This window comes from Xiphophorus couchianus, chromosome 6 (genome assembly GCF_001444195.1).
Source record: "Xiphophorus couchianus chromosome 6, X_couchianus-1.0, whole genome shotgun sequence".
Taxonomy (NCBI): domain Eukaryota; kingdom Metazoa; phylum Chordata; class Actinopteri; order Cyprinodontiformes; family Poeciliidae; genus Xiphophorus; species Xiphophorus couchianus.
Window position 1 is genome coordinate 8,484,408 of NC_040233.1, and position 13,469 is coordinate 8,497,876.

The window sequence follows — 13,469 nt, forward strand, 5'->3', positions numbered from 1 at the left end:
ATCACTGTGACTCAAGGAAGCAGGGATGGTTTACATATTGTAGTGATAGCAACCGTTCATATAGTGGCAAGCACACAGTATTTCCAATCCTTCGTGTCCGTGCTTAAGGAAAATATAATACATCAATCAACTCATTACAAGGATTTCTGTAGTGTTAAAAACCACTAATAAAGTAGTGAACTTTTTTTCTTCCCAAAGTGAATATTTTTTTAATACAGGGGTTACATAAAGCACAGCTGACAACAAACTGACATATATTTTAATATATATACTTATAAACATGTAGGTTTAGTAAGTTTAGTAGCTTTAAATGTGTTACAGATCTCACTCATGGTTCATACAGCAACAGTAACAATAACATTCCCCAAGCTGAAGGGCTAAAATCACAGGACAGACCGCGCCCACGCTGGGCTCACAACAACAGCACATGTGCTTTTGTTTCAATAGGACGATACAGTAGAAAAAATAGACTAGAAGACATGAACCAGTGCTCCCCTCCCCACAAGAAAAGTAACAAAAAATAGGAGCAAAAGACTTCTTATTCCAATAGCACTGCATTGTATTGCCTTTATATTCTCTTACAAAGCAAATTCTTCATTTTGTTTCTTTTTTACCATTCCCTTCACCAAATTGTATCAATATGAACTTCTTTTGTTTCTTCCTATTTCTATTTTGTACACGTAGAACTAATTTGAACGCATGTAGTAACGCTGCTTTATTTCTCTCGGTAGTCAGACATTTTTAGCAAGTAATAACGATAAATTGCTCTTTAAACTGAAATTCAACTGCATGTTGTTTTCATAAGATTTAGTTTTGCGCAGTAGTTACGTTGACTGGGTCAGTGATCTTGTTCGGACCTTTTGATTCTGAGACAGATGAGATGACAGATGAGTTCTGAACCCCAATAACTGTGAGTAACGTCCTGCTGTAAGATAATAAAACAAATGTACTGGATTCAAATAAGCACATTTCCCTACAGTAGAGCATGAAGAAATGACAGACAATTATGGAAAATTCAATACAGAAAGGTGGGTACAACCTGATGTATCATGGGTAAGAAATGTCCTTCTGGTAGCTCAAAAAAAGTTTGGTAAAATGGTGAGGAGGCAAAACAAAAAACAACACCTAAGCATTACCAAAACAGTTCATTTTGGTTATACTGAACCTTCTTTGGTGCCATATGGATGTGCTATAACACATGGCGCAACAGTCACAAAGTGTTTCAAAAACAACGTAAAAATGGGCAAACTTGCTCTTTTTGAGTACTTTTCAGTAACTCATGAAGATGCTAGAACAGAGTCTTCTTGTATGTTCATGATTAGTACTATGAATCACATAATTCAAGGCTTTGAGACAATTGCTGGCAAACCCAGAAATAATTGGACTACTGCCTCTTTTGTAACACAAGACAGCCAAGATGGTTGGCTCACAAACTTTACATATGAACATATTACACTGACTATCAAACTGTCTCAAATGTGTTGTGGAAGCGATACTTTGTGAAGGGCAATAGAGTTGTGCTTAAGGACAAACAATAAAATGAAATACCAAAAACATTTTCTAGCCAAACAGTCTGACTTGAGTTATGAATCTTTATCTGGTTCTTCCCCAGCTTCCTCTGAGGTTCCAGTATTCTTCTGTGCTGATTTATTTTCACCTTGACCCACAGTCTTCTGGTCATCTGCTGACTGAGTACTGGTGTTGAGGAAGGCTTGATACTGGTTCCAGAAGCCCCCTGAGCTCCTGGTGGCTGGAATGTTTAAGGACACAGACGATGTAGACGAAGGAATCTGGTCGGAGGAGGAGCGACTGCTCCTGGCCGGTGGACGTGATGGTTTGGCTGCACCCCCATGGTGCTTCATGTGTCCCTGGGAAGGAACATGGATAACATACTGTAGTTCTCACTCCAGTGAACTGTTTGCTCTCTTACCCCCCTTTCAAAAACAAAGACTGGCTGACTTAAAGGCAGTAAGTTGGGAATGACTTAGGAGATAAATGAAGAGAGGAGTAGAAGACACAAGGGATAAAGTGAATAAGGAAGTTATGAAATGCACAAGGAAGAAAAGAATAGATGAATAAATACAGACACAAGGAAAGGAAGTGGGGAAGGAAGTAAAGACAGGCACAAGGAACAACACAAGTATGGAAGGCAGGACACAGTGAATGAAATATAAAGAAGGAAGACAGGACATAAGATATGACAGAAGTAAGTACAGAAAGCTGAAGTAGTTTTAAACATTCCTCTTTCTACAACTGGTATGTGGTTTTTATTTGTGTTTATTGAGGGATCTGTGTAATTATGTGAGAATGCCTGTTGATGGAGCCATTGTCAAAGAAGAATTTCTGTCACCAATTGACACAGAAAAAGTTTTTCTATTCTCAAAGAAAGAACACAATGGATTCAGAAAGACAGGAGAAAGAAAGAAAGCTAGGAAAGGAAGGCGGAAAGAAGGAGGCAACTTTTAGACAAACGTCTAAAGGAAAAAAAATTGGAAATACAAGTAATTTCCATGCTTTCAATGCCTGAAGTTCACATAAAACAGATTTCATACTGTTCCTGGCTATAGATTTCTTGTAATTGAAAAACCTCTAGTATGACTAATAAATAACACCATTGTCAGGTAATATAAAGTAGAATCTATTAAAGATTTCAATTACCATAAGACCTGGGCCCTTTTAGTTTATGGTGTGCTATACTTTAGTAGGATCTTCCTCAAATGTCAATGTAGCTTACATTGACATTTTTACTTGAACCCATTTCTATTGCTGACTTATACAGATATAGAACTATTTTATGCTGAAAAACAGTTTCACAGTAATTACATCAAACTGTGTGTACAGATACACAATTTACACCAGAAAATATTTTTTTTACCTTTAATCCACTGCGACTGGCGTACTCTTTTCCACACTCGGCACAGCAGTAAGTTTTCTTTTCAGGACGGCACATTGGAGATGGGAGGGTTGGAGCAAGGCTAATGGGCAGTGAAGCTTCCAGAGCTTCGTTTGAAACCAGTCCACTCATTTTACTTGCATCCGCCTGGTCTTCCCTCCCATATGAACCAAAGAGAAAGCTTTGGCCTGTCTCTCTGACAGATGTGGCTTGCTTGTGCAATCCCTCCCTTACTTCAGCAAATATGGGGTCTGCATTCTCCACCATGGGTGTCATTTTGAGGTCTTTCTCAGGCACAGTTACTTGCTCTTGTTTTGGTGGTGCATTTGTAGGAGATCGGCCTTTGTCTTCCTCCATGGGTTCTGGTGATTGTGGCCTTGCGGCGTCTGAGTGCGATCCCAAAGTTGCCTTTGTGCCAGCATCACAAACATCTTCAGTTGACATAAGGTTAGAGGTTGAACTAGTGTAATCATAAGGAGCATCAGAAACAGGTGTGCTTTGTAAGTCCTCTGGGTTTGGTTTGGAATCAAGGAAAGCATCAATGTTAGGTGATTCTTTCATCTTTGTGGGGTCCATCATCATTGAAGGGGGTGACTCTGTAGTTTTGTTATCACTAAAGAGAAGTGGTGAGGGGTTAGATGTTGGAATGAACATGTCAATAGATTCCTGATGTTGGACTTTGTCATCTTCATTAGGAGGCAAAGCTGAGTCTGACTTTTGGGAGACCTTTAGTGGTGCACTGACACAAAGGACAGGAGGATCTTCAGAGCTGCGTGGTGGGCTTTGTGTGTTAGAGTCCATAGCTGGGTCAGGGCTGAGGTCAGCCGGGGGGATTTGATTTGGGCTGGAGGGTGGGGAATTACCAATATTTTTCTCAGCTGGTTTTTTGCTTGAAGAGACAGGAGCTGAACCAAGAGTTTGAGTTTGGAACTGTGAGTTTGGTTCTGGGCTCTTTACGGGGCTGGCATGAGGAGGTGTTTTGCTTGAAGGGGGGACTTGATCAGTGGACTGGGAAAAACATTGTGGCAAGGAACTGGGATTAGATTCAGATGAGATCTTCTGTTCAGAATCCTCTGAGCCATCTGAGGGCAACTGTCCACCAAGGTGCATGCGTATGTGGTGCTGAAGAACAAGAGCATTGGTAAACTTACGCTGGCACAACGGGCAAGAGTTTTGGACATTGGGTGGCCGGGCATGATGAGTAGCAAGATGTGACCGCAGGCTGCCTTTGGTAGAGAAGGAGCGCCCACATATTTTACATGGAAACGGACGTTCTCCAAGGTGTGTGGCCTGGTGCAGCCGCAGTGCTCTAGGACAACTCAACACCCGAAGGCACACCCCACACTGATTGGTTGTCAAGTTATGGGTTGAACCAGCGGCATTTGGTGATGGTAGCACACCACCCGTCATGGTATTTCCTTCATTGCCACTCATTCTAAGAGCAACAACCATCTCACGGGTGAATTGGGAAACTGATGCGGTGATGTTTGATGATGGAGATGCAACTACATTGGTCATGGAGCTACCTGCATTTGTGAAGCGGGTGTTTGATGAACTCCCAGCAGATGAAGTGGTGGGGCTTGACAAAATCTCCAACATGGATGTTGGAGTAGAGGAGGAAAACCAGGGAGTGCAGGACAGTGAAGGGGACTTCTCTAGCTTCTCGACTAGTCTCTGCAACTTAGAGGTTTCAGATGTGGGAGTAGCAGTTGCTATGGATGTGGGCAGAAAGGACTGAATGGTGGTAGTGGGTGAACTAGGATTTTTGGGAAGGGATGAAATAGGAAAAGAAAGCTGCGAATGACTGGAAGAGGCATGTGGTTGAGATCCTGCAATAGAAGGTAGCTGGGTGCGTAGTAAGCTCAGTGATGGATGGCTGTAGAGGGGTGAGTGGGCAGCTTGGGTAGATGAAGAAGTTGAAGCAGGTGAGAAAAGGAGCTTTGGTAGGTGAGCTAGTTGGGAATAAGCAGCAGGAGATAGTAGAGGTGTATAAGGTGGAGTGTTTTCATCAAAGCGCTGCTGTTTGACACCTTTGAATAACCCAGCTATGGTAGACGATGAAGACAGAGAAGGGTTTGAGAGAAGGGAGGTCGCCAAAGAAGAGGTGGAGGATGAAGAGGTTGGGATAGAGGAAGCACTAGCAGCAGCAGCAGCCCTATTAAGCTGCAGGAGAGAATGTGAAATCAAAGCTAGGTCCACACTAGGTGGTAGGGGCAAAGTGGATGGAGCTGACTCACCTGAGGTCCCCATAGAAATGCCACTACTGTTACCACTGATTGTCAAGTTGTCTCCACATGTTTCATCCTCCACCCTACTTTTTCGCTTTTTTTGTGCTATATTCATCCCACTGGTACTCCCAGAACTATCAGTGATTTGTCCAATATCTGATCCCCCACTGGCTCCTAAGGCTAATCCAAATAAAGATGGTGGCAGGAGTGAAAGTGAAAGCTCTGGATTTTGTTCGCGGTGACGAAGGAAGTGCACCTTCAGATTGCCTCGTGTTGTGAAACGACTGAAGCACACGGGACACTGATAGGGCCGTTCTCCTGTGTGTGAACGGAGATGTATCTGCAGAGCAGAATCACTGCTGAACACTTTTCCACAAAAGCGACATACATGCTGGAGACGGCTAGCAGTGTTGGAACTTGATGCGGATGAGTCGCTGCCGACAGAGGCAGCTTGCAACTGTGAGTTTGGGTTTATAGACTGAGGTGTGGTAAGGGATGAGCTTAAAAAGGACAAATCACTCTGCCCACCTGCTGATGTAGTATTGGAAGATTTCTCATGTAGGTAGCGATTGGGTAGCGCTAAGGATAGAGCTAAAGCATAGGTGGAAGAAGGCACAGAGACACCTGCAGAGGAAGTTGTGAATGAAGAAGAGCATTGGGAGGTTTCCCATGACTGACCAGTCTTTCCTGTTCCTTCAAACTGTGATTTATGAGGTTGTAAGATCTGAGACAGTGACGTGCTTGGCTGTGTGGTTTTGTTGGCTGTTTGAGAGGGGTGCAAGGAAGACAAACATGATAAGAGAGGAGCCAAAGAAGTAGTGGGTTGCGGTGCTTCTGGCTGGGTTATGGAGCCGGATGTATTTTTGTTACCTTCCAGACAGAGTTGAGGCAAAGGGGGGAGGATATGCTGGGATGGTGTATCTATGGTGTAGGAGTCCCCACCCAGGCGTAACACCTGTCTACAGATCTCCTCAGTGATCTGCATCTGGTGGATCTGCCGTTGCTGCAGCACCCGGAGCTCCTCTAGGATCAGAGCGATGCTCAATTGGGTCCTTACAGGTGTTGCTGAAGCAGATGTTAATCCAGGGCTTGGGGTGGGAGTTACAGGACTTGGAGGACCCTCAGGTACCCGACTGGGGCTTCCAGGGTGTGGTGGAGGGCCTAGTGAGGCTGAGGATGATGAGGAGGAAGAGGAAGTGGTGGTTGTGGCTGACAAGCCCAACTTGGGAGAGGCCATGTGTGCACTCTGGGAACAGTGGCCAAGTAGCACTAGAGAATCAGGATTCAGGCAGAGTCAAAGGAAAGGTAGATATTTGGTGATAGAAAGATCTGTATGGAAAATAATAGGAAAAAGTGTTTGGTAAATCTTTGGATGGCTGTCCTGGCAAGGAGGGTGTTAATGGAGCCCGTGTGGGTAGCAGGGGATCTGAAAGTCTTCAAAGTATGCACAAAGAGCAAGGGGCAGATGGGAGTTTTGAGAAGATGGGGAGCATAAGAGAGAATCCGTGATGATTGTAAAGGAAATTTACTTCACTGGCAGGTTGTGATCTGGAGAGGGTTAAAAAAAAATCTAAATTTAGGAAAGAGAAGCAACCTTTAAGCAAAATACACATTTGTAATATATCAATAAGGTTTACCTTTTGGCTTTATTTCCACCAGTTTAAAATCTACCTTTATTTTTTGGTGTTTTGATTGTTTCATTTTCCCGATCTTTTTTTTTTTTCCTTTATCAAAGGCTGTCTCTTTACCCCCATCTACACTCACAAAAGCAAACATTATGCAGGCTGAGCACAAACCTGCACACAAAAAACCACAGCTGTGCCCTTCCATCGAGGAGCCTACTTTGTTTCCAGGGCAACATAGAGAAAAACAACGGACTTTTATACCACTAGACATCCTGCCCCGTTAAAACATGAAGTTGTAATGCATTCTTTCATTCATCCCTGTCTCTTTCGCCTTCAGTTCTTTAAGAGCCCTGGTAGTCCAGTGCTGTGCTAAGGGTGAGGTCACGGCTGAATACCGAATGCATTCCTGATATTGTTCAGAGGCAAGCAGAGAAAGCAGGGTTGCATGCACTCTTTTAAGCTAATTAAAAGAGTATAGTTTAAGACGCAGTGTGGACTCCATCTTTGGAACTAAAGTGGTCAATCAGACACATACATTCACTTTTTTCCTTTGATAAAGGAAAAAAGTGAATGTATGTAAACATACATTTTAAATTGTGTATGTAAACAAAGCAGAATGGATAGTGAGCGAAACAGAATGAGGGAGGCATTGCTGAAATCATGTCAAAGTTAGTGACTTTCTGTGCTTGCGGTTAGGCTATAAACATGACTGTTATATCTTACAACGTATTCAGGTTCCTTAAAACTTTTCGCACATTTTCACAGTGACGTTTTGTCCAAACATCTTTGCAAAATAGTTCAAGCTCAGTCAGACTGGATGAACATTGATTTCAGAACGTTGGGCTATTTCATACCTGGATATATTTCTAAACTATTTCATTGTGACTCTGGCAGTATTTTGGGGTCTTTTACAGTCTCTACAGGGTTTATTTTGCAGGATTGTGCAGTATTTAGCTCCACTCATCTTCCATTTAACTCTGATTGGTTCAGTGTTGGAGTACTCGAGACCGGTCTTGGTCTCAAACCAAGTCTCAAGACTTGGTTTCAAGACCAGCCAAGACCGCAACTGTGGAAATATCACTAAACTTACAGCATACTGTCCAGTTTATTTGTTAACATCTTTGTTTTCACTGCATGCAAAACGCACCAATTAAAATCCAAGCAATAACGTGACTTACCAATTACGTGTTTCCGTTACTCCCCCCTCACTTCACCCTCTCCCACGGCGCTCTGAGACATGCGCAGTGGTTTTCTTTGAGCGGCAGAAGATGTCTGTCTAATCATCAGTAATAGAATTGCGCTGCATAAATCATAAGAAATCCGATGGCGACAGCTAATTCAGCAGCAGCGCTTCGCTTTCACAGACGGTTTGGACTACGTCTTAACTTTTTTCGTCAAATGCCCCGGGCATTATCTTTTTAGATAAGCCTTTTAATATTGGTTAAATTTATTTCAGCTCTAAGTATTTAATATCTAGGTGTTTTTATGGGAATGTGAATCTTCAGATCAATTTGATTGGCAATTTTGATCATATTTCACATTTTATTGTGTCATGTAGTGCGGGGCGCTGGTCTTGGTCTAGTCTTGGTCATGGGTTAGGTGGTCTTGACTATATTCCTTATAACTGTAGAACAAAAACAATCCCACATCATGATAATGTGCTAAAGGTGCTGGCTCCATTGGATTTTATTCACGTCACACTTTTTAGATTATATTACTTTCCACAAAACAATTATGCACTACTTTGTATAAATCTGTGACATAAAATCTCAATAGAATGCAAGGACGTTTGTGGTTGAAACATAACACATTGGGAATACCTTGTGTTAAATGAAGAAGGCAAACCACAGAGCCATTAATCACACTGAGATATATGACGATTTGAAGAAACTGGACTTAATGTTCGACCACATTGGTGGGATTGTAGTTAAGAGGAAAAGAAACCCATACTAGAGAGGTGGTTTCTCTGAACAAGTGTCCCTTTTGTCAAAACTCCTGGCTGGCCCTCCTCTTTCTGCACACACACAGATGAACTCACTTGTTCATCCACTGCTTTGCATTCAAATAGAGAGTGAACTCCAGGTCCTTTGAGACGAGGGCTCTATGTCTCTCTTTGGTGGACCTTTATACACCAGAGCTCAACTTCATCCCTCTATGGCCTTAGTAAGGGATTACAATTATTAAAATCAAGCTTCCTTGCAATGATGATCTTTTTGTGTGGAAGACTGATGTATTTGGCAAAAGCCGTATAAGAGCTGCAGCTTGTAGTGATGGGTCATGATCAAAAGCATTGAAATGAGAACAAATTCATAGGATTGTGTAAGTGTAAGGCTTCACATAAAACCATTAATGATTTATTAACACGTGAAACATTCATATTTACCAAGTAAGGATAAAATATGAGGAAACAGATGACAATAAAGTCAGAGCCATGTGTCAAGAGCACTCAGCTCTCTGGACAGAGACGTACTTCCTGTCCCTACAGCTTTGCAGATTCTCTAGTGTTCTTGCCATCACCATTTGGCCCCTTTCAAACTATCTCAGATCTTCATGCTTGCCCATTTTTCTTGTTTCTAAAACATCCACTTTGAGGACATAATGTTCACTTGCTGTCAAATGCATCCTACACACAAAGACAGGCCTGCTCTTCTTAAGGCCATTGAGCCACATCTGGCTTAGTTGGCCCTGCCTGGCTTGTAGTCAATGGAAAATCTGACACTTAAAATCCACAAACTGGTAATTTTGCAATTTGATTATGCTGCTTTTAATTTGAAGCTTTCATTTGTGTGTTTTGATGGCTACAATAGCAATTAGCTCAAGGACTTCGCAATGTATCACAATCGTAATAGTGCGTTATTCGTATTGTAAAGGACAATTTGGAATGCAATGTTTGTTGGTTGATATTTACAGTACGAATACACACTTTGCATACCTACTGAATGGATTCACCATGCAGTAGAAACCCACACAGATGAAGACCAAATAATAATTTCACAGTCTTTCTTCCTTATATGGTACATCTCTTACTCCTAAAAATATATGTACTCAAGTGGAAGATAGGCCTGTCGCGATATTGCATAATAAATTAATTGCAATAATTTCCTTTTGCATGAAATGTAAATTTCCATTTCATGCAAAAATCTGTAAGTCTTTCTGAAAGTCTTCAGTCTAGTGGGGCAGCTGGTCTCAACAAGTTCCTTTTCTGAAGGACAATTTTGTTTACAGAGTCTTCGTCATTCATTTTGTTTATTTCTGTTATTTATTTTGGATATTTAAAATGTCGTCAAGTTCCAGAATTAAATGTTCATTAAAATGTAAAGTTTATTGGTCTTTGAGAATGTTCTTGCGTTTTTATGCCATCACCATTATATTATTTGAAAATGGTCTCACGACAACAATATTATCATTTATCGCAATAATTCTGGGGCAATTTATCATCCAGCAAAATTTGTAATTGTGACAGGCCTAGTCAAAGGGGAAGATGTTTTGTTTGTGGAGATAAACTTGAGTATTACTGCTTGAACGAACATGATCAGACTAAGTACTGTATCTAGTGACACATAAAAAGCTGAACTTGCTGTTTCTGTTCTGAACATGTTGTTTCTACTGACATGGACATTAGGAAAAAACTAATCGCCCAATCCTGCAGTAACGTGGTAAGAAAGAGACAATCTGTGTTATCTACCTGTCAGGGATCTTATCGTTGTGTCTGATCAGTGCCCATTTTGTGAAAAAGTTTCAGTGAAATCCAGTCAGGTCAGTGTGAAGTTCAAAATGGCGAATTAGGAGGTTCCTTTTAGTGCCCCCTCTAGCCCCACAAAAAACTGTGTTACTTTTTTTTTTTTGACCCAATATTTGTATTGAAGCTACCAAACCTTTCTCCTAACAACACAAACCCAGCATTCCTCTGAGGGCATTACCTTCAAATTCATCTTTTCCAATTGTAGTAAGGTCGCACTCATTTAATTTAAAGTGCAACCAAAATTTCCGCGGTAATCTGTCTCCAATGGGATTCAAAGCAGGCCTCTTTGTGATCCGGAGCAGCTGAACTGGGGAGGAATGTGCAACAATGGCGTTAGGGGAGCACAGCTGAGTGCACATCACCCTCTCACACAGATCCTCCAACACATAATGCCGCTGACTGGAGGCACAATGCTCCCTTTTCTTACCCACAACCAGACTGTTTATCACGTGGGGTGAAGGTGAAAGGTAGCGGTGGAAAATGGACAACCAGAAAGAGGAGGCAAACCCCCCCCCCCCAACATTTTAGTGCCTGGCGCCCTCCCCACCCTACCTTCTGTGGAAGCCCCACCTCCAGCCCCCCTCCAGTCCTTTCTGTCTCTCTGAAGGCTTGGGTGGAATAATAAAACGCACAACTGTTGTGATGTAAGGTTTGAATGAATCGCACACATGGGACGTGTTAAAAATGCGTTTTAGCGTGTCGCAGATAATCTTTCAGTTCCAGCGGGAAACTACGGTTAACAGTGAGACACATGGATGTAGTTTAGTTCATAATTTTTTGGGGGGGGCCTTAAGTCTGCTTCCTATTCCAAGAAAAAGGTGAATAATGTACAAAAAAGACATTACAATACACCACAGCTGCATGTCACGGTTATATTTATGAATTAATGCAGTGAACTTATATAATAGACGAGCTGTAAAAACATTTACAAGAGTAGATTTAATCGCATTTTAGGCACAAAAGGCTTCGGTAGTACTCGGTGCCTCTTTTTTCCGCTTCTACCCGGTGGTTGGGCGTTTTTTTTCTCCCCTCCCCCCCTTTTTTTCGTGCCACCTACGTTTGGAAATCAGCGTCTATAACACTGTGAAAGATGCGCGCTCCCGCTACTGTACGGCGACCTGTTGCACGCCAGGCGCGCTCCCCCCATCATAGCAAGTTATGATTCATAAAATGTTATGACTCCTCCGGAAAAAAAAAACAAAAAAACAACGTTGTCCCGGATGTGCATTCCCCCCGCTAACCGCTTGTCTCTGCCTCAATCCTCTTAAATATAACAGAAATATCACTTACCGTGTTGGAAGCGATGATTTTTTTATTGTTTGCTTTTTTTTTTCTTAAAGCCCCCTCTTTTTGGCGCCGATGTTGTGGAATGACAGGAGCGGTGAGGAGCAGGAAGGGAGGGAGGGAAGAAACGCTCCGGAGCTCCGGGGTTTTGATCGGCTCCGTCTTTCAGCCGGGACACTTGCGCAGCATTTCCCTGTTCAGTCCCGGGGATGCGCAGTCGGACAGCTGCATTTTTTTTTTCTTTCCCTCCCTCCCTTCAATTATTTATGCCTGTCGTAAATTGCATTTAACTCTCAAAACAAAGGGGTATGTTCTGCCAGGATGTGTTTGCAGGATGAGGAATAACGGGGAGTGAACATTGAAGGGGGGGGAGGATTGATTTGGTTGGCGCTGCTCTTCCTCCTCTCTTTGTATTTGTCGGGGGGCCTGTTCTTGTCCGGCCTGCCTGTCTGCATTTGCTGCGGTACTCTGTCTGTCTGTCTGTCTGTCTGCCTGCCTACCTGTCTGTCCGGTTATCCCGGCCTAGTGTCTGGTATAATTAACGACCCTGTCTTCCATGCAGAGAAGCAGCTTACCAGCTCCACTAGCTCACAGTCGAAGTAAATAGTCAACATATTTTAAGCAAATTTGCTTTACAGACCTCCATTATCCTCTTCTGACTCACACACACAATTCACATGTTGCATATTTAATGTTTAGTCAACAATTTAAAGCCAAAGTGGGTTCAAACACATAGGCTCTCAATGTATTTTAATGGAGTTTCAATTGATAGACCAAAACAAAACAGTGTGTTAATATCAACTGAGGTTTTAGGAGCCGGGTGAAGTCACCTTCTTCAAATTAAGCCAAATTTAGTCTGTGCTACATTCGTGCAGTAATTGTTTTGCGTTTGTGCCACTATGATTTTAATGACGGTAATGATAATTGTTTCCAGAGGTCATCAAAGGTCAACTAGCCGCACCACATTTACAAAATTAAGCAAATTTGGTTTCTAACTGTGCTCCAAATATTGCAGTTGCACAAACATACATCAGTCAATGTATATAGATTTTGTTTGATTGTTTTAGTCACCTCTGGAAAATCTCTTATGTGGAAAAATAAAAATCACACTTGCAGGGGGAAAATTGCTTTTTTGTTGTTGTTGCTATAAGCTGGTGCATCTCTTATTTTAAAAGGTTAATGAAATGTTGTACAACATGTTGTAAAAACAATGTTGTAGAAAATTTTTAAAAAGAAAGATGCATGGTACTAAATGCAGAGCAGTCATGGAAACAATTCTGATGAGGGTGATTAAATATAAGGGCACACCACACTTTTCAGATCTTTACCTAAAGACAAAAAACTGAGGCACGTTTTCTTTTCTCTCCTTTGAAAAAAAACAGTGGAAAGACATCGGCAGTTTTCATTCTTTACTTAGTTTGTGAATGGCATCTCATGACGTAGAGAAGTAACCAGGTGCTGGAGCTCGTTATATCCACGAGGTGGCGCTGTGGGACAAACATTACAGACCTGTTGCAAAGAGCTGGATTACAGCTTCAAAAACTCAGACCCACACATTTTAATTCATCATAAATTCTACAATGTTCCTAATATACAGAATTGAGTAGATCTTAGCTGGTTGTTTAGACTGGAGAGATGAAAACTCAGACAAAGAGTAGCACATGAAATGCTAAACTACCTCATTACTTATTTAAATG

The 13,469-nt window shown here is 41.9% G+C and overlaps 1 protein-coding gene across 1 annotated transcript; it reads right to left on the reverse strand.

Moving 5' to 3' along the window:
* Positions 1-80: 80 nt before the first annotated feature.
* On the reverse strand, positions 81-12,241 carry sall2 (spalt-like transcription factor 2). Its single transcript, XM_028020814.1, has 3 exons — positions 11,779-12,241; positions 2,876-6,669; positions 81-1,868 (listed from the first exon to the last, which is right to left on the reverse strand). The coding sequence occupies exons 2-3, from the start codon at positions 6,356-6,358 to the stop codon at positions 1,584-1,586; spliced, it is 3,768 nt and encodes a 1,255-aa protein (XP_027876615.1). The 5' UTR covers positions 6,359-6,669; positions 11,779-12,241; the 3' UTR covers positions 81-1,583.
* Between the last annotated feature and the right edge of the window lie 1,228 nt (positions 12,242-13,469).